The sequence below is a fragment of the Artemia sp. Qi Xiang Cuo genome, chromosome 6, assembly GCF_049724085.1.
Source record: "Artemia sp. Qi Xiang Cuo chromosome 6, ASM4972408v1, whole genome shotgun sequence".
Lineage (NCBI taxonomy): Eukaryota > Metazoa > Arthropoda > Branchiopoda > Anostraca > Artemiidae > Artemia > Artemia sp. Qi Xiang Cuo.
Window position 1 is genome coordinate 69,704,088 of NC_142799.1, and position 27,588 is coordinate 69,731,675.

The window sequence follows — 27,588 nt, forward strand, 5'->3', positions numbered from 1 at the left end:
ATTGTTCAAGGGAGGGGACTGTTTTTCTTCTATATAGTTTTCGACCATAGTGATTCAAATGGTGCGCTTTTTGCGACCCACTGTCATTTTCGAGGGATTTCAAACTCTTTCTCGGAACTCCCATATTTCTATTTTGCGACAAACTTTCCAGATTAACCGCTCTGGCGTTGCCTGCGGTAAAGAAAGTAATAAGCCACAAGTCTTCAAAGCATTTTTTATTATTTATTTATTTTTTCTCCAGAGCCATTTCATGTCGAAGAGGTGATTGTAGAAACTTCGGAGGGAACTCCAAAGATCTTAGAAACGGCTAAGGGTATTAAGTTGAAACTCTCAAGGAATGTTGAACTAAATTAAAAGAGACTGTATACATCCAGGTTGTCAAAAGGGCATAGCTGCAATATCTAACGGTATCAAATTAAAACTTTCAGGGAATTTCGAACTAAATCAAAAGAAACTATGTACCTCCAGCTAGTCAAGGGGGCGTATCTGCAATATCTCAAGAACGGCTAAGGGTGTTAAGCTGAAACTTTTGGGGAATGCTGAGGGAGATGTTGAACAAAATCAAAAGAAACTATGTGCAGCCAGGTTGTCAAATGGGCGTATATGCAATATTCTCAGGAAAGGCTACAAATATTAAGTTGGACCTTTCGGGATATGTTGAGAAGAATGTGGAACTAAACAAAATAGGGCACTTTGTGAATCCAGGTTGCCAAACAGGCGCATCTGCAATTCTCTGGAATGGCTAAGGATATTAAGTTGAAATTTTCAGGAAATATTGAGGAGGATGCTGAACTAAATCCAAACCATACTGTGCAACCAGCTTGTCAACGAGCGTATCTGCAATATATATGGAATATTTAAGAGCATAAACTTGAGTTTCAGGTAACGTTGAAGAGGATGTTGAACATAATCAAAATAAATTATGTGTATTCATCTGCAATATCTCAGGAACAGTGAAAGGTAGAAGGAAGCTGACGGAAGTAGAACTAAATCAAAAGAAAATATGTGCATCCAGGCTGTGAAAAGGGCACATGTGCAATTTCTCAGGAACGACTGAGGGTACTAGGTTGAAAATATTCAAAGAATATTGGGGGGGGGGGGTGTTGGACTAAATCCTAAGACTCTATGTGTACTCAGGTTGTCAAAATTACCATAGTACGAAAATTTAGTTTAAGCATTAATAAGACTTTGTGAATAAAAAACGAACAAAGATTATTTTAAAAACTTCCTTCGAAATAGAAGTTTTTCAAAGAAAAGTTAAGACATATGAAAACCAAAGACGAATGGAAATAAAGTCCTAATAAATCCTAAAATGAGTAAAGTATAAAATGAATAATCAAGTAAAACTTAAAATACATAGAAAATTACAATAAATACGAATAGGGCTACTGCCCCTCCTCTAAATGTTCTAAAAGTTATTGCGTCATTTGCGCTTTACTGAAAACCAAATATATTTTAAAACTTTTCTTTTATAATTACAACACTGAAAAATAAATAATAAATTTTTCCTTGAAAAATCTGTTAAATCTTGAATTGCTGAGATTTAAAAGAATTAACATCATTATATATTAAACATTTAGTTATTTTCATTAATTCTTTCCAGTCATCTTGAATATTACGGTGATTTAATTTTATGTTTTACTATTCGTCAATGATTTGACAAATTAAAAAACACTATTCAAAATATATGAGTTTTTCATAAGTGACGTAATAGTACGTGTAAGGTCAGAGAAGGGAGAAGGCATTAGCCCTAATCATGTTTGTGGTAATTTCTGTCCGTCTTAAGTTTTACTTGATTGTTCAATGATTTATTTATTAATGGCAAATTGTTTTGTCAATCTCTTTTGGGTTTCAGTTGTTCATTCATAGTAATTTCTAGTCATTTTAACCTTGGATTATTTTGAAATTTTAAAATTTAGTTATTTTAAAAATCTATTTTATACTCGTCTTAGGTTTCACACAGCTCTTTACTTTTCTTTGAAAAACTCTTTTTTCGGATTTTTCTCTTAATTACTACTAAGATTAACCAAAGCAATAGTTACCATAGCAGCTATCGCTACAAGCATAATCTTTGTTCCCTGCGAGATAAATTCATGCGCCCTTGCCTGTCCTTGTCCTGCTCTTAGTTAAATTACCCTTGCCCTTACTATTGCCCTTCGCTAAATGAGTACTTTTACCTCAAACTAAACAAACACAAATAAATAGTTGCTTGAATACTAGTGCTTTAATTATAAAAGAAACAGAAGCTGAAAGAAGGGCGACGAGAAATCGTCTACAACAAAATGCTCTATACATTAGAATGTACAAGCAAAAGAGAAATATCACAAAGGCATACAAAATTACATAATAAAAGGCAATTAAAATATACAAAAATGACAATTTTAATGCATTATAATACTATCCCTTTATTCTCTCTGCAAAAAAAGCGACCCATCATTTCTTGTTAGCGTGCTCTTTGAGAAGAAACACAAGTCGGGATACAGTAATAGCAAAATTGCTTATTTCGGTAGTTTTTCATTGGCCACAAAATCATCAGAAACAATCGAAGTCTCTGCATTCATATCTCTAGATATTTAGAACAGCCTTTTTGCCACAGGTTTTTGGTGCAATATTTATTTGTAATAGTTTACTCCTGTCAAATTAAATGTCTTCAACATAAGAAGTACATGTCCATGTAACGACCGTGGTAAGTCCCCTCCCACCCCACCTCCCAACCCACGTTCACAAAAACTCTATTTTAAAAATTGAACACAAACTCGTTATTTAGAATGTCTAGATATATTAGGGGAAAAAAGTTGAAGCATCAGAACTACGCTAAGTGCGGCGAAGGAGAGGATGAATTCATGAATTCTCAAAAAAAAAAAAAAAAAAAAAAAAAAAAAAAAAAAAATATCAACAGACCCAAAAACCAAAGGGCTAACCGATATTTATTTTTATAGGCTTTAATATTTTCTATTAAAGAATAATTTTTGTCAAATTTTATTCAAATCAAAATGAATCAGTGTTATGTCACATATGTTTGTTTTCTCAGCAGAGGGCCTTTTCAGTATTATGTTTGTGGAATTTCATTTTGCCCTATTTAATACAGTTTTTGCTATACACAGGAGTTGCCAGCTTCCTCTGTTTTAGACACTTCTTGTAACAGAACTTTTGTTCAAATGTGTTTTCTCTTTTTCTTTTTCGAAATTTATCCTTTACTACATTTTGCTTCTAAGAAAATTTGATTTTTCTTTTATTTCTTGATATTTTGATCTTTGAAAAATTTGGTTTTTCTATACATTATATATTCATAGATATGTGTTCTAATCATCTGTTTTTAGCTGTAATTTTCATATTTTTTTTACAGGGAAGTGAAAATCTTATTTTCAGTGGGCAGTTTTTAAGACATAAATAAGACAAAATCAGTAAAAAACTGCTAATATAGCTGAGTCACTGGCTTCATCCTTGGCCAGATGACACCCAGATTTTTGTTTTAATCGTTTTATTTATTTTTTTCTAATTTTGGTAACTTAGTGCCAATGAGTTCAGACATGTTTAACATTCGGCAAAGAAACAACTAGAACCCTTAAAACCTCAAAAATAAGAGTTTTAGACGGGACAATTTGCTTGCATTCCTCAGACTTTGGACATATGACTTCATCCTTGGTCAGAAGACACCCAGGTTTTTGTTTTCTCGTTCCTTTTTCTTTTCTTTCTTTTTTTTCAAGATTTTAGTGCCAGTATGTTTAAAAAATATGTTAAAAATTCAGCAAACAAAACCAATAGAGCGTGGACACCTTTAAAAATCAAAGTTTCGGGCAGAATAACTTGTTTACCTTCCTTAGATTTTGGGGGATTAATACTATAAACTGACAAAAACTTCAACTTCAGCAATTTAGCAATTAACTTCATCATTTCGGGTTCAAACTGAATTAAAAAAAAGAGGTAAAAATAAAGAAAACTAAAACCTAGTAAAAATTTTTTGAGATGCAAAATTAGTTTATCTTCATTAGATCTTAGGCAATGAGCATCAACATCGACAAGAACTTCAACCGATTTAAAAAAAAAAACATGAAAAAAAGTAAGAAGAACGAAAAGATTCGGCAAAGAAAGCTTACGATGAATGCAAATGCCGAGATAAAACTAGCATTCATCATAATAGAAACCTATAGAACCTTGAAACACCCCAGAAAAAAGTTTCGAGATACAAAATTAGTTTATCTTCATTAGATCCTAATCGATGAGCATCAAAATCGACAAGAACGTCAACGTCAGCAATTTAGCAATTAATTTCATCGTTTGGGCTCTAACCGATTAAAAAAAAAAAGTGAAAAAAATAAAGAAAAACGAAATCTACTACAAAATATTTGACAAAGAAAGCTTACGATGAATGCAAATACTGAGATAAAACTAGCATTCATCAGAATAGAAACCTATAGAATCTACGCTTTTTTCAGGTATTTCACCGAAAAATACCTAGGCTTGTGATAGATACACTTTTGGAAATAAATTTTCTGTTTAGTACCTCTAGAGTACCCATAGTGCCTCTTCAGTACCTCCTTATTACCTTAATTTCTTTAGTACCTCTAACAGAAAAACTATCCCAAAAACTTACATACTACAAACGGTGATGATGTAGGCAAATTATTATAACAATATAGCGTAAATTAAAGCATTTCCTCTGGGAAACAATACTTTAGTCATTTTGTTAAAACGTTTCGTTAAATTTCGTTAAAACGTTAATTTCTCTTCCCTGTCAAATAATAAAATGTGATATATGGCCTACTCATGTTGCATAAGACAATATCATTTTTCAAACTCTGACAAAAGACAATAATTTCTTTTTTCAAGCGAAAACTACCCAGCAACTTCTTTTATAGACCGCAAATGAAGTTCATGAAGTTTACCTAACAAATTCTCAAAATACCCTCATATTCTCTTAATCAGAAATCCATAAGTAAAGGGCCTTCCATGTATTATTTCGGTATTAATGCTCAATTGGGGTTATTCTTGTTTCACAATATGCAGAAAGATTGTAGTTAACACATTTTGACTGCACTTCAACTATACTTTTGCAATTTTGCATTTTGGGTATTGGTTGCACTGTATGATATCTTAAGCCAAAAATAAAGAAAATTTTCGAGTCACAAAATTTTTTTTACAAGCACTCTTGCTGTTTCTCTGGGGTAGAAGAACGTCGTAATTTTATTAGTAAAGCCACATTTAATAAAATCACAATTCAATAACATCGGGAACGAATCACTTACACGTTATAATTTGATAATACACAAGAATACCCTTACAAAACATAAGAGTGCCCTTGTAGCACAATAATAAATCATAATAACACCAGCCAAGAAAAAAAAACAAAAAAACTCAAAATCACAGTCTTATCTAGAATTAGAAGAAATTGTAGAAAGGGTAGTAAGATCTTTTTTTCAACCGAGGAATTATACCACAAATCCTTTGAAATTAGCTAAAATATAAGTTTACTAAATACTAAATTGTAACTACGAAATAATGTTATTTGAATGTATGCTTAAAAAATATTCTAGTCATGCTAAAAAAGGTAAACATTCTTGATGGAATATTTTTTAACTTCTTACACGGGTGTGGTTAAAACTCAGGTTATATATATTACAGAAATGTTAGTCAATCATACGACAACTGAATGTAGTTGTTAAGTTACATAATTATATTTAGCGTATAAGGTCTATGAAAGGAGGTGGAGCTCTACGAATGGAGATAGAATTAAAAAATGAATTTTGATTGTAGCTTTTTGGTAAAAACCTGCAAGGTCATACTTCGAAATTTCGTATGAATCGAATTTTCTAAGTCGAATTTTACAAAAATAAGACAAAATTATGGAAATATTGGAGTAAATTTTATAATAAATATAGATTTTACAGGGGAACCTAAGTGGAAATGACCAATAAGTCAAATTTTCCAAAAATACGGAAATATTATAGTTAATTTTTCTACTTATTTTTGGTAGGGTGACTTAGGTAGAATTGATCAAAAAGTTCTTAGGTCGAATTTTCCGAGAATAAAAATGGCGAAAATGTTAAAATAAAGCACAATAAATAAAAAATGAATGATTAAATTACACTGAATGATATCCTTTTTCTTCAGATTCTTTTGCGGCTTTACTAGTAAAACACAAACAACCAGAATTATTCCTTGTACGCTTTACTGGTTTCTCAATCACTAAGTCTTTGGTCTGCTCTTTTATGCATTTTTCGTAATAGTCCCGGTCCTTTAAATACCTAAAAAAAAGAAGAAAATTAGGACGCTGTAAATGAACAAAACACATGTGTTCATACTTGTGGATATACCACGAATAAATTCAGTTACGATTGAACCTCGGTTTTCAGCCGCAATTCGAACATAAAGCTAGCCACAAAATCGAATTTTTTCGACAGAAGAATCATACTTTTTAAAGGCTAATAAAGAGAAAATATATATCTAATGCAACGAAAATAAAATGCACAATTTATATCGAAGCGGTCAGTTCGAGACTGTATACCTCCGACCGGTTTCACTGTCACTGACATTCATAAACCCAAATATTGTAAAAAAAACAAAAAAAACAGGCATTTGGCTCTGCAATTTGTTGTTTGAATAACAGTTTTTTCGAACAGTTAGAAGTTCAAGTACCGAAGTTTAAATTTACAAAAAAAGAATCGCAGTGTAGGCAAAACAGAGAACAAGTTTTGTTCATATTTCCTTGGCTCTCAGCAGAGAGGCCTAGTAGTTCCCCTTGATTTATATGAAACTATATCCCCCTCTACTCGTAAAATTATCAAAAAAAGCCTCAAAATGATTAAGAATGTGAAAATATATGCTTTAAAAGGCTTAAAATTACAAATATATGCTTAATATTCTGTTTATTCTACGTTTCATTAGCTGAAACATTTGATATGTTTTAAGTCTTGTTTGTAACTAATTTATAGCTTGTTAAATGGCTTAAAATGTTAATTTTAAGCTTAATTAAAGCTTAAAATGGTTAACAATGTAAAAACATATGTTTAAATAGGCTTAGAATTATACATATATCCTTAAAATTCTGTTTATTCTACATTTCATCAGCTAAAACTGTTGACTGAAATATTTGATATGTTTTAAGTCTTGTTTGCAATTAATTTATAGCTTGTTAAATGCCTTAAAATGTTAATTTTAAGCTTAATTAAGGCTTAAAATTTTAAATATATCCTTAAAATTCCGTTTATTCTACGTTTCATTAGCTAAAACTGTTCACTGAAATATTTGATATGTTTTAAGTCTTGTTTGCAATTAATTTATAGCTTTTTAAATGCCTTAAAATGTTAATTTTAAGCTTAATTAAGGCTTAAAATTTTAAACATATCCTTAAAATTGTGTCTATTCTACGTTTCATTAGCTAAAACTGTTCACTGAAATATTTGATATGTTTTAAGTCTTGTTTGTAACTAATTTATAGCTTGTTAAATGGCTTAAAATGTTAATTTTAAGCTTAATTAAAGCTTAAAATGGTTAAAAATGTAAAAATATATGTTTAAATAGGCTTAGAATTATACATATATCCTTAAAATTCTGTTTATTCTACATTTCATCAGCTAAAACTGTTGACTGAAATATTTGATATGTTTTAAGTCTTGTTTGCAATTAATTTATAGCTTGTTAAATGCCTTAAAATGTTAATTTTAAGCTTAATTAAGGCTTAAAATTTTAAACATATCCTTAAAATTCTGTTTATTCTACGTTTCATTAGCTAAAACTGTTCACTGAAATATTTGATATGTTTTAAGTCTTGTTTGTAACTAATTTATAGCTTGTTAAATGGCTTAAAATGTTAATTTTAAGCTTAATTAAAGCTTAAAATGGTTAACAATGTAAAAATATATGTTTAAATAGGCTTAGAATTATACATATATCCTTAAAATTTTGTTTATTCTACATTTCATCAGCTAAAACTGTTGACTGAAATATTTGATATGTTTTAAGTCTTGTTTGCAATTAATTTATAGCTTGTTAAATGCCTTAAAATGTTAATTTTAAGCTTAATTAAGGCTTAAAATTTTAAACATATCCTTAAAATTCTGTTTATTCTACGTTTCATTAGCTAAAACTGTTCACTGAAATATTTGATATGTTTTAAGTCTTGTTTGTAACTAATTTATAGCTTGTTAAATGGCTTAAAATGTAAATTTTAAGCTTAATTAAAGCTTAAAATGGTTAACAATGTAAAAATATATGTTTAAATAGGCTTAGAATTATACATATATCCTTAAAATTCTGTTTATTCTACATTTCATCAGCTAAAACTGTTGACTGAAATATTTGATATTTTTTAAGTCTTGTTTGCAATTAATTTATAGCTTGTTAAATGCCTTAAAATGTTAATTTTAAGCTTAATTAAGGCTTAAAATTCTAAACATATCCTTAAAATTCTGTTTATTCTACATTTCATTAGCTAAAACTGTTCACTGAAATATTTGATATGTTTTAAGTCTTGTTTGCAATTAATGTATACCTTGTATATGTATTTAAAATTCTCTAACAAGTTAATGAACCTAATACTTTCTGAATATATTTATTTCTCTCTATTTCTGTTATTGTTTTACATCTTCTATTAAAATAAAGAGAGTCAGTTATTTTTTGTACACTGGTTTACAGATCACTAAATCTTTGGTCTACGCTTTGGCATTTTCAAGAGTCATAGTTGTTTTAGTACATAAGAAAACCAAAAAGTAAAACCAGTTAAAAAGAATTAAAACTTTCACAACTCAATCAAATTTATTCCTTGTTTCTGGAGAGAAAAGCAGCCCCCCTTTTTAAGCTGGGCTAATCGATGCTTCGATATAACTAACTTTTAGCAACAATCTAGACTGATAATGAAGATCAATTTTAGGAGAGAAAGATAACTCTGCCTTTTTAAAACCAAAATTGGTTCTTTGTGACAAATATTAAGCCAATAAAAATCATTAAATTTTTCCAATCATCGCAATTTTCACTATTAAACTCTATTTCTCTGTGGTCCAATGGCCCAAACGGGCGAAGATGGTCTAAACCAGGGGTCTCCAAACTTTCCAGCCTTAGGGCCATACTGATTACTCCAGTAAGTTCAGAGGGCCAAAACCATATCATCATTGTTGCCGGTGACAAAAAGTGAAATAGTCTACTGACGAAAGAAAAAAGTCCGAAAAAGTACGCAACGTTTAAAAAAGGCTGTTTTTTTAATTGTGATTTTATATGAGTTTTAAAAGGTTGGAAAAGTTAGAATAGTGAAAGGAAATGTGGGAAAACTATGTGACAAATATATGAAGGTGACAAATTTATTTTCTAGAAAGGAAGAGGAAAGGAGTTATATCCAGAATATCTCAGTACAGACCAAACACAAAAGGATAAAAGAAATAAAATAAGAAGAATTTGAAAATATGCATTAGAAAAGGATTTTGTATATTTTTTAATATTATACTCTATTTATTTAGATAAAATAGTAACCAAAAATTTAAAATAGGAGTTTTGTTTACAATATACATATATAAAGAATCGGCTTTTTATGGTGAACCCAAATTTATTGGATTATAAAACTGACTATAAAATCCATTAGATTTGAAGCTACCCGTTGTTATACAAATTAAATAAAAAAAACAAGTTTTTTAAACTGAAAGTAAGGAGTGACATTAAAACTTAAAACGAACAGAAATTATTCCGTATATGAAAGGGGCTGTCCCCTCCTCAACGCCTCGCTCTTTACGCTAAAGTTTTTTATTGTTTTAAAAAATAAAGTTGTGAGACAGAGTCAAACTTTAGCGTAAAGAGCGAGGCGTTGAGGAGGGGACAGTCCCTTTCATATACGGAATAATTTCTGTTTGTTTTAAGTTTTAATGTCACTCCTTACTTTCAGTTTAAAAAACTTGTTTTTTTTATTTAATTTTTGAACGTTTTTGAATAAATGCAGGTTTTGATCTTGGCTCACCGTACATGAATAATTAAAACAAAATTTTCATATTAATTTACTTTTATTTAGTTAAATGGCTTTCTCTAAACTTGTTTAATTTTATTTACGAACGTTTTTATTAGTAATAAATATACGTATATGAAAGAGACTGTCCCCTCCTCAACGCCTCGCTCTTTATGCTAAAGTTTTTTATTGTTTTAAAAAATAAAGTTGTGAGACAGAGTCAAACTTTAGCGTAAAGAGCGAGGCGTTCAGGAGGGGACAGTCCCTTTCATATACGGAATAATTTCTTTTCGTTTTAAGTTTTAATGTCGGTCCTTACTTTCAGTTAAAAAAACTTGTTTTTTTTTATTGAATTTTTGAACGTTTTTGAATAAATGAAGGTTTTTATCTTTGCTCACCGTACATGAATAATAAAGACAAAATTTTCATATTAATTTACTTTTATTTAGTTAAATGGCTTTCTCGAAACTTGTGTAATTTTATTTACGAACGTTTTTATTAGTAATAAATATACGTAACTTACGAATTAACTTACGTAACGAACTTCTATATTCATATATTTTTAATTTGTTTATTAGTGGGTTGGCCCTCTAGTCAATACCTTGCTCTCTAAGCTAAAGTTTGAATTTTGTTCCAATTCTTTAAAAATGACCGCTTAATCACAAAGGCTGTTAATTAGAATAAATAGCTCTTATGAAAGTACTAAAAAATCTTTGGCTTAAAGAGCAAGGTATTGACTAGGGGGTGACCCCAATCATTTATGTAATATTTTCTGTTCATTTGAAGTTTTGACGTTGCTGCTATTGCAGTTGAAATACTTGTTTTTTTATATTAAATTTCTGATCTTTTTTTAAATAATGCTGGGAAGCCCGGGGTCCCGTTCATAGCAATGTCCCTGCCCTCAGGAAAACTTCCTGTATGGAAAGATCCTCCCCCATACCCCCCGACCCACCTCCCTCCCCCACCACCAGGAAAAATCTCCCCAGAAAACGTCTGTATACTTCCAAATAACCAATGCTATATGTAATCATTGGGTAAAATTCATAACTTTCAGCCCTCCCCCCGGGAATTTCGGGGGATTAAGTAATCCTAAAAGACATACTTATTATATTTTCGAACATGCTGAACAAAATGGTTATCTCAAAATTTTGATCAGGTGACTTTGGGAAAAAAATGAGCGTGAGAGGGGGCCTAGTTGCCCTCCATTTTTCTTGGTCACTTAAAAAGGGCACTAGAACTTTTAATTTCCATTCCAATGAGCCCTCCCACGATATTCTAGGACAACTAGGTCGATACGATCACCCCTGGGGAAAAAAAAACAAAAACAAAAAACAAATAAACACGCACCCGTGATCTTTCTTCTGGCAAAAAATGCAAAATTCCACATTTTTGTAGATGGAAGCTTGAAACCTCTACAGTAGGGTTCTCTGATACGCTGAATATGATGGTGTGATTTTCATTAAGGTTCTATAACTTTTAGGGTGTCTTTCCTCCTTTTTTCAAAAATCAGCCAAATTTTGTCAGGCACCTAACTTTTGATGAGTAGAATTAAACTTGATAAAACTTATATATTTGAAATCAGCATTAAAATCTGATTCTTTTGATGTATCTATTTACCACGCTCTTTACGTTAAAAGTTAAAAAAAAATTTGATTCACAAACCCCTGAATCACAAAGGCCGTTTAATTAGAATAGATAGCTCTTTTGAAAGCACTAAAAAAAAACTGTAGCGTAAAGAGCGAGGTATTGACTTGGGGGAGAACCCCCAATACGTTATAATTTCTGTTCGTTTTAAGTTCTAATATTCCTTCTTACATTTCTTTTGAAAAAACTTGTTTTTTTTTTATTTAACTTCTGATAGTTTCTCAAATAATGCTTTGAAATCCGGCGCCCGCGTCATCGAAATTTTCCATAACCCCCATAACCATCCACCCTAACAAAATTCTCCCGAGTAAGCCCCGCCTCTACCCCCCCCCTCCAGAAAAAATCCTTCCTGAAAATGGTTGTATACTTCCCAATAACCAATAAATAATGCTGGCAAGTCCGGCGCCCCCTTCATGGCAATTTCCCTTCCCCCATGAAAACTTCCTTCATGGAAAGATCCTTCCAGATAGCCCCCGACCCGCTCCGGCCCCCACCTCCCAGAAAAAATCCCCTCAGAAAAAGGCTGTATACTTCCCAATAACCAATACAATATGTTAACATTGAGTAAAGTTCATAACTTTCAGCCCTCCCCCTGGGGACTTTGGGGGATCAAGTCATCCTAAAAGACATTTTTATCATATTTTCGACCATGCTGAACAAAATGGCTATCTCAAAATTTTGATCGGGTGACTTTGGGAAAAAAATGAGCGTGGGAGGGGGCCTAGTTGCCCTCCATTTTTTTTGGTCACTTAAAAAGGGCAATAGAAATTTTAATTTCCGTTCCAATGAGCCCTCCCACGATATTCTAGGACCACGGGGTCGAAACGATCACCCCTGGGAAAAAAAAACAAAAAAAAAAACAAACAAATACAAACCCAACCGTGATCTTTATTCTGACAAAAAATGGAAAATTACACATTTTTGTAGATAGGAGGTTGAAACCTCTACAGTACGGTTCTCTGATACGCTGAATAAGATGGTATGATTTTCATTAAGATTCTATAGTTTTTAAGGGGTCTTTCCCCCTTTTTTTGAAAATCAGCCAAATTTCCTCAGGTGCGTAACTTTTGATAGGTAGCACTAAACTTGATGAAACTTCTATATTTGAAATCATCGTTGAAATTTGATTCTTTTGATGTATCTATTGGTATCAAAAACCCGTTTTATAGAGTTTCGGTTACCATTGAGCCGGGTCGCTCCTTACTTACAGTTCGTTACCTCGAACTGTTTGATATCAAACTTGAACGCAAAAAAGAGGATTGGAGGAAGGGGTAGTAGCCTTCCTCACATTTAAGAGCCTTGGTTGTAGCAATTTGTAGTAAAAAAAAAACTGTAAGTGAGGAGTGACCCTTGGCATTAGAAACCAAACTCTAAGAAAAGAAGCTTTTATTAGCAACAATATTTATTAATTATGCTGATTTTGGATGTATGAAATTGTTAATTTTAAAGTTGCTGGTAAAAAGCTTTTAGCACATGAAAGTGAGCCTAATTTTAGAAATAATAATTGGACTCTCCTAAAAAGGGGTGTGGTCTTAATGGAAATAATGCAATGAAATTAAACACGTATAAGAATCCTAAAGCCATGTTATCGAGCTAATCGAGCTTGAATTTTCTGGAGGTGGGGGGATTTTCCACAGAGAGGAAGATTTCCACGGGAGGGGATTTCCCTTTAATTTCCGTTCTTTTGAGATCAAAACAACGGGTAAGATAGTAATATATAAAACCCAAACTTACCAGACAGGTGGCCATCGTTTTTTCGCGACTTCAGCCTGATTTTCAGGAAGTAGCTGCCTAAGCACCTTGGGGGCTTTCCTGCAAACCATGTTATAATTGCAAGCCAAATATGTTAGGCACCAATCAGACAGTTGCTCAGCATTGTGAATCTAAAATAAACATGAACAAATTACGCTTCATAGCATTTATACACAGCCTTTTCGTTTTTAAAAGATACTTTTGGCATAACGTCTACTGATCATATACCAAGCTCTACTCTTTATATATGGTGTTGGAGCCCAGTTCATATGTCTACAACTGAAAGTGCGGCTTAGATTGCTTAGAAAATCCATTGACAACAAAAAGACCTTATCTCTAGAATGCGTTTATTGAATAGCCCCAGAAAAGGCAAGACCCTCCCGATTTAAGACTCTAAAACCGTGATTCCCAACGTGGGGCGGTTGCCCCACCGGTGGGACATGGCAATATATCAGTGGATCAGGCAATATATAGGTGGCAACGTCCTATATATTGCAACGGTGGCAACGTCCTGCCACCGGTGGGATATGGCAATATATCGGTGGATCAGGCAATATATAGGTGGCAACGTCCTATGTATTGCAACGGTGGCAACGTCCTGCCACCGGTGGGGCATGGCAATATATAGGTGGATCAGGCAATATATAGGTGGCAACGTCCTATATATTGCAACGGCTGCAACGTCCTATATATTGCAACGGTTGCAACGTCCTGCCACCGGTGGGGTATGGAAATATATATGTGGATCAGGTAATATATAGCTGGCAACTTCCTATATATTGCAACGGTGGCAACGTCCTGCCACCGGTGGGGTATGGCAATATATAGGTGGATCAGGCAATAAATAGGTGGCAACGTCCTATATATTACAACGGTGGCAACGTCCTGCCACCGGTGGGGCATGGCAATATATCGGTGGATCATGGGCAGGACGAGCAACTTTCGGCTGACTATACTTTAGAACCTTAATTTTGAAAGAAAAGAAGTAATGACATTCAATTCAAAATCCCGTCACATTCAAATGCATTTAAAGATACATGATAGCATTGCAATGACGTTGTACATTGCATAAAAGGTGTTGTATTCAGAAAATATTTTTCATCAAACAGTTCGTGGTAGCTAACTGTAAGTAAGGAGCGACCCGGCTCAATAGTAACCAAAGCTCTAAGAAACGGGTTTTTTATACCAATATATATCTAAAGAATCGGATTTTGATGATGATTTCAAATATATAAGTTTCATCAAGTTTAGTCTTACTCATTAAAGATTACGGTCCTGAGAAAATTTGCCTGATTTTCGAAAAAAGGGGGAACACATCCCTTAATAATCATAAAATCCTAATGAAAGTCCCGCCATCAGATTCAGCGTATCAGAAAACCCTACTGTAGGGGCTTTAAGCTCCTATCTGCAAAAATGTGTAATTTTGTATTTTTTGCCAGAAGAAAGATCACGGATGCGTGTTTATTATTTTTTATGCGTTTTTTTTTTTTATATATATATAAGCAGCTCCTTTCCTCGTTTGTTTTTTTGTTTTCTGTTTTTTTTTTCAGAGGTGATCGTATCGATCCAGTGGCACTAGAATATTCGTAAAGGGCTTATTTGAACGGAAATTAAAAGTTCTAGTGCCCTTTTTATGTGACCAGGAAAATCGGAGGGCAACTAGCCCCCCTCCGATGCTCCTTTTTCTCCAAATCCTTCGATGAAAATTTTGAGATAACCATTTTGTTCAGCATAGTTGAAAGGCCAAATAACTATGCCTTTAGAGACATCATTTCCTCCCACAGCCCCTGGGGAAAGGTCTTTATGTCACAAAATTTGCTCATTGCTTACGTATAGTATTTGTTATTGGGAATTATGCATACATTTTTCGGTTGGGGAAGGGGGAATTTTCTGCTGGTGGAATTTTCCACGGGGATAATTTTCCATGGGGAGGGAAGTTTCCAGGGCGGAGAATTTTTCAGGGAAAATTTTTCACTGGGGGGAAATTGCCCGATACAAAATTCTTCTTACGTATTGCTTTCTCTTTGCTGACTCAGTTTTACGCGTGGAGATGTTAAGGGTCCAGGGTAAATTTTAACCAAGATTGAATTATCAAGGGAATAAATCCGTAAAGATGATGGATTTTTCCGTGGAGGTAAGTCAGATTTCCTGGCGTTATTTACAAAAACGATCAGAATTTAAATAGAAAAAACAAGTTTTTTCAACTGAAAGTAAGGAGCAACATTAAAACTTGAAACGAAGGTATATGAGGGGGGTTGCTCCTCCTCAGCATCTCGCTCTTTACGCTAAAGTTTGAATTTTGTCCCAATTCTTTAAGAACGACTCCTGAAACACTATTTTCATTTAATTAGAACAGTAAGAATTTTCTTTAAGGTACTAAAAAATTTTACCGTAAAGAGCGAGATGTTGAGGAGGAGCTACCCCCCTCCTATACGCAATAATTTCTGTTTGTTTTAAGTTTTAATGTTGCTCCTTACTTTCAGTTAAAATTTTTTTTGTTATTTAATTAGAATAAAATATGCCTAGAGGACTTCCCAAAAAAGATAGCAAGTTAATGGGCCTTTTTTTAATTGGGCCTTTTTAGCCCAAGTTAATGGGCCTGTTAGGTTAATGGCCTTATTAGCTTCCTTCAAGTGAATAAACATCAAATTTTGAATAGCCAGATTTAAATATTACGAGGGGGAGCCAGGAGTTTAGAAATGTCTAAGTAGGGCGTGGCCCAACATCGGTAGGGAACCACTGCTCTAAAATGACTTGAATGTGCATTTAAAACAAAAATTACAAAAAATAACATTTCACAGACTTTCCTTACATCTTTACAGCCTTAAATACAAACAATAAGTAGAAAAAATAGGGAATTTTTTCTTAAGACAGTGACACCTTAACCCTAGATGAATATTTCGACCCTATATCCAAGGGCCGTCCTCAGCAGAACAAATGAAAATATAACAGAAACTCACATCAAAATATGACCAATAAACCTGAAAAATTTTTAAAGACAGTCCTAGCATCCTTACTTCTGGGAAGTTCAACCAGTTGTTTCTACTTGTTTTGTATTTATGATGGAAATCCAGTGTGGTCTTTGTCACTATTTATATCTTTACAGCTTTTTCATTTTTTAGGATATTTCTGGCATAATGTTTGGCGATCATACATCAAACACTATTAAGGGGTACGGGCCCACTCAGTAGGTCTATCATGAAAGTGTGGCTCAGAGGAGTTGGAAGACATTATAAAAAAACGACGGAATCTCTAGAATATATTTACTGAATAGCTCAACAAGAGCAGGGAGCTCCAGATCTAACACTCAATGGACATGGAAAAGAGAAACTGTAAAGGAAGTTGAATGGAAAAGGAGCGACAGTAGTAGGTTTCCAGCAGCTTAATACTATGAATAGCTTGTAGTTGCAGCTTTAAAAGCTTTTAAATGTTTTTTTATAGGTTAATAGACACAAATATACTGGTGCAGCTTAATACTCGAATGAGGTTCTTAATACTCGAGGTTTCCAGCAGCTTAATACTATGAATAGTTTGTAGTTGCAGCTTTACAACCTTTTATATGTTTTTGTATAGGTTAATAGACACAGATATACTGGTGCAGCTTAATACTTGAATGAGGTTCTTAATACTCGACGTTTCCAGCAGCTTAATACTATGAATAGTTTGTAGTTGCAGCTTTACAACCTTTTATATGTTTTTGTATAGGTTAATAGACACAGACATACTGGTGCCAGGCCTATTCCCTCGGAAAATTCTTCCATCATACAAAACTGAGCAGCCAAAGAGAAATAGAAATAGAAATAATCAAGAAAAGAAGGAATTTTGGAATATTATATCTAAATTCCAAAATACAGGCAGAACATATGATGTAGAATATCCTACAGTATTTATTTTTACTCATCTATTTAAATTAATTCTTTAATTGTGTTTTTGGTGATTGAGGTATCATAGAAGGGTAAGATAAAGGTTTTAAATTGAAAGTAGGCTATAATAGAGAAAATAAATTAAAAATACGAGATCAGTGGCAACTGTAGAAGAGCTGTTCTATGATAGAAGTGCACAGAGATAACCGAATAGGACTAAGAAATACGAGTAATTACTTCCCGTAGATTTGGTCTGGAACCAATCAGAGGCGTCAATAGCCAAAATATTTGGGAGGGGGCAATAGATTTTACCGACTAGCTGGTCCTTCTTACCGACTAATTTCGGCGACATTACAACTAAAATTACAAAAAAAAACAGGAGAGAAGGGGGTATTTCCAGTGGGGGGGGGGGAATTGTCTGGGGCGAATACGCCGCACTCCAGGCATACTTTATCTATAATCCCAAAAGCCTTTCCCTTTATATATAAAGACAGATCTTAACAAAAAAAAACTACAAAATTGAAGTTCATAAGTATTGTGCCATCGTTCTTTTTTGGACCTTATATTTTTTCTTCAAATTTTAACTATGGGAGAGAGAAAGAGAACAAAGGAGATAGAGAAAGAAAGAGACAGATAGAAAGGGGGACAGAGATCAATAGAAAGGAAGGGGGATAGAGCGGCTATGTTACCTTTTACGGATTTAGAATGATATGCTGCAAAATATTATGCTGTTTGGCAACCCAATAAGGGCCAAATGGAATGACGGACGTATTTGAGGTAGATGGTAAGCAAAGAAAATATTTAAATAAAGTAGGGGCTTCATCGAAGGAGACAAAGAGTGAAACTCTGAACAGAGTGGGGTGGGTACAGAGTATGCGCAATGTGTGGCCTAGATCCAACATTCAATACAGAAACTATTTTCTTTACGATATTAAAAAGAGTAAGAACCAAGAATTAGATAAATAACAATAAAAATGAGAAAAAAATTAAAATACCTGAGATTCTTCAAGGAGCATGAGACACTCCATAATGACATCACTCCCCTTTTCCAACATCATGCGGAGTTCAGCCTCAACTTTATCTTCAATTAAATGTGTTAAGCGAGTTAAACAAAAGCGATTGGCTAATTCTAAAAGTGGAAGGCAATCAGATACACAAACAAAAGGAATTTGGTCCGTATAGAAATAATGTATCAGCTGACGAAAAGTAAACTCTGAAACGTCGGGCATTTGAACCTGAAAAGACACGTATATAGGCTATATATAAAGATATGTATATAGGCTATATATAGATACGTATATAGGCTATTTGAGTGTTTGAACTTGCGGAGATATAGAGGCTATTTGTGTCGTTCAAAAGTCAAATATAAGCTCCAGTCTTGATGTTTTCACACGTTTTAGCGTCAAAGCATTAGATTGTCTTTTGAAGCTGTAATCCTCAAGAGCATTCTCTCCAATAAGGATGAGTTCTAAAAATGACAAAAAAAATTCTCCATCGAACGTTATAATTAGCTTGAGGATTCGACTGAACTACCCTTCTCAAAAAAGAAAACCAACACAAAATGGAACATTAAGAACCTGAATCTCTCGGGAACTTTTAAAACTCCAGACTTTAAACTTTAAAACTTAAGAACATTTACCCTAAATGTTCAAGAAACTTCAAAGATTTTATATAAAGAAGTGAGATATACAAGATTTTTAGGTTCAAAAGAAAACTATTGACTCCCTATAAATGGGAGCTTTACACTGGAAAACCTCTATTGCTCAAAACAGGTAAGTCAATATTTATACTTTTGTTGCAAAAGAATTACACGTTGCCGCATAAATCACTAGACGATTTTAAAATGAAATATCTATTTTTCAATAAATTAATTTCGATTTTATTCTGAGGATTAAAAAATTAAACCAAAATGAAATTTCAATCCTTAAACTCTACAATAAAAAATCAATCAATCAATCAATTTATTAATACTAAACGAAAAAACTATTACAAACGTAAAACAGTTACTAAGCCCAAGAAGCTTTGCTTGTAATGGGCAAAAAAATAATAAAGTTCACTAGAAAAGATAATTTTTTTTAGAATGGTAAAGTGACTTATGCACCCCCCCCCCCTGGATAAACCGAACCGACTAGACGGAATTAAAGCTTTTACACGTCGAAGTCATTACACATGAATTGGGACAAAATTCGAACTTTAGCGTAAAGAGCGAGGTATTGGCGACGGGGCAACCCCCCTTATATACGTAATAATTTCTGTTCGTTTTAAGTTTTAATGTTGCCCCTTACTTTCAGTTGATTTTTTTTTTTTTTTTTTTTTTACAAAAAAAACATTACAGGGTTTGCTTGTAATGGGCAAAAAACAACAAAGTTCACTAGAAAATGGTAAAGTGAATTATGCGCCCCCCCCCCCAGATAAACCGAACCGACTAGACGGATTAAAGCTTTTACACGTCGAAGTCTCTCCTATACAGTCTGGGTCACATGTAGAACAACAATTCCCACTCGCAATCCACTCAGAACGTCCTAAAGAAATATACAATATATTATGGGTCAAGACTGATCAGAGTTATCACCATTCAAATAGGTCCTTCACTTTGCATAAAAACATAGAAAATACTCAAATTTTATGTTCTTCACCACAACAAAATCTCCAAAAGACTGTTTTACAAAATTGATGTTGCTATTGTTTGGTGATATCTAAATTGTTCCATTTCAATTATTCTTCTTAAATTTTCTAAATTTCTAGTTTTTTCGCAGGGCATTAATTTTAGCAGACCTTGAAAAAAAAAAGTAAAACGGTAGCATACCCCGTGATAACATAAGCAACAAGAACAAAGGTTCTATTCGAATCAATCAAATACATAGAAAACCGACTGAAGTTGAAAATTGTTGAGATATATACCCCTTTCAGAAATAATCATATTTATACTAACTATCAAAAAAAAAAAAAAAAAACAAAAAAAAAAACAACAAATACAAAAAAACAATAAGAAATAAAAGATAAATGGTAAAATAATAACAATGGTAAAATAATAAGAATCATGGTCCTCAAAGGAGTCAACATTAAAGTGTAAAAGATGACCAGAGTCTAGACTTTTAAAAGCTAGAAAAACTAGAATTTTTTTGGGACGGCATTACTTTCAGCAAACTTAGAAAGGGAAATCATAGAAAGGGTTTATCCCAGATTTCCCTCTTCAATTACTCGGACTATCTGTCTTGGCTTTTTCTACAATTAGCCATGTCTTGATGCCTACTGCAAAATACTTTATTTTAATTCAAGCATTTCCATGATAACACTAAAATAGAAAACTGTCAGCATTTAAAAATTGTTAAGGGTATACAAATTTTTGAATATAGCCTGTTATTAAACTAACTTTCAACGGAACAAACTGTCAGTAACGGAAATCCAGTACAATCGACTGTGATGAAATGTTTTGACGCCGGGTAATTCTCCTTATTGTACTTATCCAATATACAATTTTTTTAACTCCTTCCATACAAAACAAAAATAGCCATCTATGATCGATTGCATTTTGTAAGAGATAGCACTGCGACTTAAGTGACGGCAATTAACAAGTATTAGAAAGAGGAACAAAATGTATTTTTCAATACTTAGAGGGGGGGGGGGATAAATTTTTCACTTTTAGCAAGTTTTCTACGAAAATACCTCCAAAAGGTATTTTTCAAAACCTAGGGGGGCGGGCAAGATGGTCTAGGGGAGGCAAAACCCCCTGCCCCAATTGACACCACTGTATGAGCTGATCATTCTCATACGAAAAACGCACATTTGATGAGGAAGTAACAACCAAAACCTAAATTATTGTGCTGCATCTCGGTATTGCTTTGACGACGTGCATTTCGGTCACTAGTTAGGGCCGGGCCCAATAGCCTAGGATGCTACAAGGCCGTTAAGTTCAATTAAAAATTACTAAAAGAAGCCACGTCCAGTTTTCCGGAGGCAATACCCTTTTCCGGTATCTGGAAATACTGTTTTCCGGAGGCAATACCTTTCAACTTTCAAAATGAAGCTTCCAGATACAGTTGATTATATTCTATATTATATAAATGAATGTATATTACAATTACATTTTTATTTATTATTATCATTTTTTTCTTTCTTGATTTTATATTCAAATATAATATATATTTATATAATTTATTTTAAACAAAAAAGTAGAACAACAGGGAAATTTTTATACAAGACAGTGGAACGCAACTTTAAATGAATATTTCGACCCTATATCCAAGGGCCGTCCTCAGCAAAACAGACGAAGAGAATAAAAACACTATAAAAGAAACTTACATTAAAATTCAATCATTAAAACTGTTTAAAAAAGTTTTAAAACAGCCCTAATATCATTACTTCAAGGAAGTTCAACCAGGACTGGTACTCCAAACGAAAGAGGGTCCAAAATTTTCTTTTCCACCAAAACAAGTTCCTTTGGCAGATATTGTTTCATCCTCAGAATCGTCGTTGCACAAACACTACACATCCATTTCTAACCCAGGTAAAATGAGGTCTTGTTTTTTAAATACACTTTAAGGCAGCCAAAAAAAAAAGTTACGTCTCCTAATACTTTGACGCCAGAAATTTCGCAAGAAATGAAAAATTTGTCTAATCTAATATTTGCAAAGACCCTTAAATTATGATAACAAAGGCAGACATGGGGAATTCACCTAAAGTTATGGATACCTTAAATTACGATAATAAAGTTTATTCACACTTAAATGACACACATACATATACTTCCATGACTCACAACCATACTGATAAGTTTGCGAATACAATTATAACCGAATTAAAGAATCTAAAACAAAATGGCAAAATCACCCCGCCAATGTATAATAAATTTCTCCCCCGAGGTAGCTTTTGCCCAAAGTTTTACGGTTTACCGAAATTACACAAGCAAGGTATTCCCTTAAGGCCAATTGTAGCATGTACGAAAGCCCCTGCTTCCAATATTGGAAAGTGGTTATGTACAACTTTCAAACCTTTGCTTTATTCCCAAAAAATTGTGCATATGTGATTCAGTAGATTTAGTGGAAAAATTTACAATACAAGCATTTCAGAAAATACAATAGTAAGTAATTTCGACATAGTTTCTATGTACACAAATATTGGTGTTGCAACATCTGAGCAGTTATTTAAAAATAAAATAGAAGAAAACTATCATTTAATTGAAGATTCAATAACAGGAATGGATTGCGAGGTTTTAATGTCCCTATTCCAAATTTGTATTTATTATTCAATGTATTTTCAATTCCGTAATTCTTTTTATCAACAAGAAAATGGTCTCCCTATGGGAGCACCGCCATCCGGGTTATTAGCGAACATTTATGTAGAACCCCTTGAAAATTGGGCCTAAAATTCATATTTTTTAAAACATGTCTATTAGGGGCGTTATATTGATGATGTAATATCGCTCTGGAAATATGGTGAAAATGAACTTAGGGGCTTTCTAGATCACCTTAATACATATGACCGAAATTTACAATTTACCTTAGAAATTGAAAATGCAAATAAATTACCGTTTCTGGATGTTTTAATTATTTTGTCCCTTTGTTTTTTTATTTTTTCTTCGTAATTCTGCTGAATGCACTTTAAAGTTTAGGGAAAGATTTAAAATTTAGGGAAGATGTCTACGAGATTTAAGTCAACTAACGTACTTAATCTCCCAAGAATTTTCCGAGCTTCCCCATGCCCACATTGCGCAGACTTGACTTTGACTTTACATAAGACTTGAAAGAGAAGTTGCTTAGTATTTATCACGTAGAGAAAATTTTTAGCTTTAGTCTTATAGCTTTGCTGATAAATTATACCTATCACACAATTTCCTTCGAAATTTTATCAAGTTACCAGACGCTACGCATTCAGTGGCGCTGGTTTTCTTCTCCATATTTCTATAATAAATTGGCAAAGATCCAGGTCTTATAGTTTTCCAATTCTGTTTGATGTATATTTGTTATTAGGCTACATTTTTGAACAAGATACATAAAACTATGTTATGTAGCCCATATGTTGTCTAAAATACCAAATCCCCATTCGGCATTATGTAGTCTAAAAGTTTATACTCCTCTTTTCTCTCTCTTTTTTTTTGTTATATCTTTTTTTTCTATTTCCTTTTCCGTTAAACAATAATTCCAGGTGTAAATTCAGGATATTCGATTCCTGCTTCAATAATCTTTATTAGAAGTTATTTTGTTTGTTTTTAAGTGCAAATTCCTTTGTTTTTAAATACAAATAATCTACAACAATTTAATCTAAAAATAAAATAATCTACACGGCAGTGGGCTAAAAACAAACACGGACATGGACTAAAAATAATCTACACGGTAGTGGGCTAAAAGCAAACACGGACATGGACTAAAAATGATCTACACGGTAGTGGGCTAAAAACAAACACGGACATGGACTAAAAATAATCTACACGGTAGTGGGCCAAAAAACAAAAACGGACATGAACTAAAAATAATCTACACGGTAGTGGGCTAAAAGCAAACACGGACATGGACTAAAAATAATCTACACGGTAGTGGGCTATTAATATAACTTCCATTGCTATCCATTCCAGTAAAAGATGATGTGGGATTCCATATCCTTATGCTATAGTGTAGAGGAACCTTTTCTTGTCGGATGGAAGACATGTTCTCAAAAAAGAGGCAGTCTATAAGGCGTCTAAAAAAATGGAAACAAAAAAAAGCCAGTGATTGACAATTTTTGAGGCAGGAAATTCATACCAGAACATGAACGTCGTCCTCAAAGATTCACTAAAGGACATGTCCGATCTTCATTTTGAACACCAAAAAGAAAAGATTAGATATTTTATTAAAGGCCAATCACGTATTTTCAAACAGCTTTAAGGACGTGTTTGTGCTGCTATTTTCAATTCCTAACTTAATGTTGTTAGTCTGGGAAAGTTAGGAAAGACTTCCGATTTCTCACTCGAATTTGTGGTTTATGTGTTAATTTTCTTTCACAAAAAAAGAATGTTGTTATCTCATGCCATAACTAACAATACATCATAGAACATAAGTATGGTTGTCAGAAGCAATTAGAGTAAAGTCACAAGTCAAATATGGTTGAATCTTTAAAGGAAACGATTCTGCAAAACTTACCACTTTAGCTGATGACTCTCTGAAATGCCCATCAAACATAGCCTGCATGACTTCACACCTTGTCATAAGAAGAGGACGATGGGCGGACACCTCTCCATCTTCTAACTGAAATTTTATATCCGTAAAAAGACCTCGATCTAAACAAATATCGTGGAGACGCCTTTTCAACACCTAAAATTCATTATTTGTTAATAAAACGAACAGAAGCAAATAGTTTCTTGAATCAAGTTGAAACATTTTCTAATGCCACAAAGCTTGTCTAAAATAAATAAACATAAAGACACTTATGGAAGAGAGCAGAAGAAATGACAGAGGGAATAAAAGATAGATAGAGAGAGAGAGAGAGAGAGAGAGAGAGAGAGAGAGAGAGAGAGAGAGAGAGAGAGAGAGAGAGAGAGAGTGAGAGAGTAAGTCAATATTACTTAATGAAAAAGATATTGCTAACATTTGACTTTAATATTTTAATTTTTTCTTTTTGTCAGGGCCATTTGCTTAGCATAAAATTGTTATTTTTTGTGAATTTCTTCTTTGGCCATATATGAAGTGCGTCTTCTACTTACACACTCTTTACAAAACCTAAAACAAACAACCAGTTTTTACTTTTAATATATTTTACTTCGTCAAAAACCTGAACCAAAAACGTCTGGACTTGGCGAGTGCTATGGTAAAAAAAAAGTGACCCTTATAGTCAAGGGCTTATCTAAGATTTTTGTTCTGGGGGAGGGGGCAAATATTTTTGTAAAAATGCATCATAAATTTGTTAATATGTAAAAAAAAATGGTTATATTTGTTTTAGGGTACAAAGCCGGTAGCCCAATCCCCTTCTAGATATGGCCTTGCTTATAGCAAAATCTAGTAAGCCGGTATATTGGTTTTACAAATTCGATACTATTCAATTTGTTTTTGTTTCTGTTTGTTTGTTTTTATCTTTTGTCTTTTTTTCTTTGTTGTGCGGTTCTTTTTTCCTTTTTATTACTCCACGGTGTACTGCACTATTTGTTATTTTTTGTATAAATTAAGGATTATAAATAAACTGATTACAGCGTAACCGCAAGTTTTTCATTTGTTAATTAAATTCAAATCAAAATTCTCTACTACATAAATTTCGGTATAAAGTAGCCTACTCATGAGCAGTATTCTCTCTGGATTTTGGAATTAATAAACCAGACCACATATTTTTCAGTTACTAAAACAACAGACACAAAATTTAAATAGACAATTTGACAATTTTGAAAGTTACAATATTAATTGACAAAATCTATAGTTCCGTAATTTCTGCTGTTTTTCTGACAGTTTGCGTTCATGAGCAAAACAAATATAGCCTGATCGAGTTGGCCCACTGGCGGATCAAAGGGGGCCAGAGGGGAACCCGCCCCACAAGACTTTTCTGGCGCCCTCAATCCTTGATTTTTCTCTCTTTTCACTCTTTTGTTTCAATCATTGGCGCTCTTGTCACATTGCCCCCCCCCTCCCAAAAAAAAATTTGCTTATTTGCACCCTTGTTATACTACCCCCTTCCCAGGATTTCGCTCAGTATCCACCCCTGAGTTAACCCCAAATATGGGGCCCTAAACAGGGCCAAAATAATTTTTTTGAATCGCTTTTAAAAATATATCCTTGAATCATGAGACCTGGGGAGCCAATGCAATTTTTAGTGTTTAAAACATTAAAAATATCGTTAAATTTCCTACCATCTGCTACTTAAAAAATATATAATTATAATAAGAATTTAGCAGGGTTTCCAGTTTCCTTAAAATGAAAACATACTTCAGCTATTAATAGAAATACCTAATTCAGAGCCGATCCATTATTTGGAGACGACCAAAAAGGCTTATTAGATATTAAACCACATTTTTTATGTCTATTTATTGCTTACCAACTGAGGACATGCAATTGCGTCGGCAGCTTTTCCTCACGAAGACTTTTGAAGAGACAACGCTTTCAACAGACTTTGGAAACATGCCAAAATAATAAGGTTTTTATGGTTATTACAAAATATGGGAGGGAAATGCGGATATTCTTTTTGCTGAATATAAGTTTGGGAATCTATATGGATTGTTGAGTTGCATGTGGAAAAACTGTAGTGATCTAGAAATAGAGCTGTAGACAACTAAAGTAACCTTCAAAAGATCAAGAATAAGGGTAATTTCTGCCCCGAACACGCTCTGAAAGTACACTATAATAGAAATAAGATTCTTTAAATTGTTTAAGTGGAAACTTGCGCAGCCATATATGTCTTCAAAAACTAGGAAAATCCGGGAAAAACACTTTCTCGCATGCTGACCAATAGTCTGCGTTGTGCAGGTATCGATCTCCGGATTCAATGTCTTCGACCGGGAGTGCAATGCGGGGTTGGGGGGGGGGGGGCAATCATCCGACTCTTCCCGTGTTTTCCCTCATATTTCTCCAGGTACCCAATTAGAGCTGGGTCGACTCTGGCTGAGCATACAGGGTTACACCATTGACCCCCGTCTCAAACCAAATAATCAGCGACACCCGGTCTCGAGCCCCTGATCAAGATTTCAAGTCTGGAGCGCTAACCACTCGGCTAGGACGGGTGTCTAAACTTTTTTAATTTTTAATGAAAAAGACATCCATATGCAGTTAGCCTATGTAGTTTTATGCTTAGCGGGCGCCAAGTTCGAAAATAAGGAACGTGTTTGAAAAATAAGTAAAAATTAGCGAAAAAAATATATCCTTTTGGAGCTCTAGGAACTGTAAGTTTCCTGATTGCTGTAACAAAAGACAGACACTGCAACTGAACCTTGCTGCCAGCAGACCTAATGATCATAACGATTGTACCACTTATTGACTGTTATATTACTTGACAATCACCTGCAGATAAATTGGGCGTTACAACCATTTGGTTGGGCTTATTTGTAAACAAGAAAAGTTTCCGCTTGTTTCTTTTCACGATTCAACAACAAAGGAGAGAATTTATGCAACGAAAAAGCCTTAAGAATTGTATAACAACTAAAAGAAAGCAAATTCCGGTTTTCAGGTATGAAGAGACCTACGATGGAGCTAGGGGGCAAAAATATTGTTGTTTTTTTTATTTTGATGTCCTTGGTAATTGACTGAATTTTTTTTTATTAAAAAATGCTCTTATTTTCTGTATTAGAACTCGATTTTGGCACCGCACTATCGGACTAAAACGTTTGCGTAGTTTCTATATAGATTTGTACGTTGATGAAATTTCAGCTTCTTATTTTGGTAGTTCCTTACGAAATTATTAAATTAATTCAGGCAATCGATTTACCAAAAAGACCAATTTTAGTTTTGAGCTCCA

The 27,588-nt window shown here is 33.4% G+C and overlaps 1 protein-coding gene across 3 annotated transcripts in view; it reads right to left on the reverse strand.

Annotated features, from left to right (window-relative positions):
- Window positions 1–727: 727 nt before the first annotated feature.
- The window catches only part of RhoBTB (Rho-related BTB domain containing), a 182,699-nt gene continuing 155,838 nt past the window's right edge, over window positions 728–27,588 (reverse strand). For 2 of the 3 annotated variants that reach the window (XM_089091190.1, XM_089091191.1), the window contains 4 exons: window positions 24,300–24,470; window positions 18,180–18,419; window positions 13,304–13,452; window positions 2,213–6,245 (listed from right to left, as the gene is read on the reverse strand). In XM_089091190.1, coding sequence (XP_088947316.1) covers window positions 6,083–6,245; window positions 13,304–13,452; window positions 18,180–18,419; window positions 24,300–24,470 — 723 coding nt within the window. In that variant the 3' untranslated portion in view covers window positions 2,213–6,082. Of the gene's footprint in view, window positions 838–2,212; window positions 6,246–13,303; window positions 13,453–18,179; window positions 18,420–24,299; window positions 24,471–27,588 lie in introns of those variants that run through there. The other variant, XM_089091189.1, reaches the window with a different exon arrangement.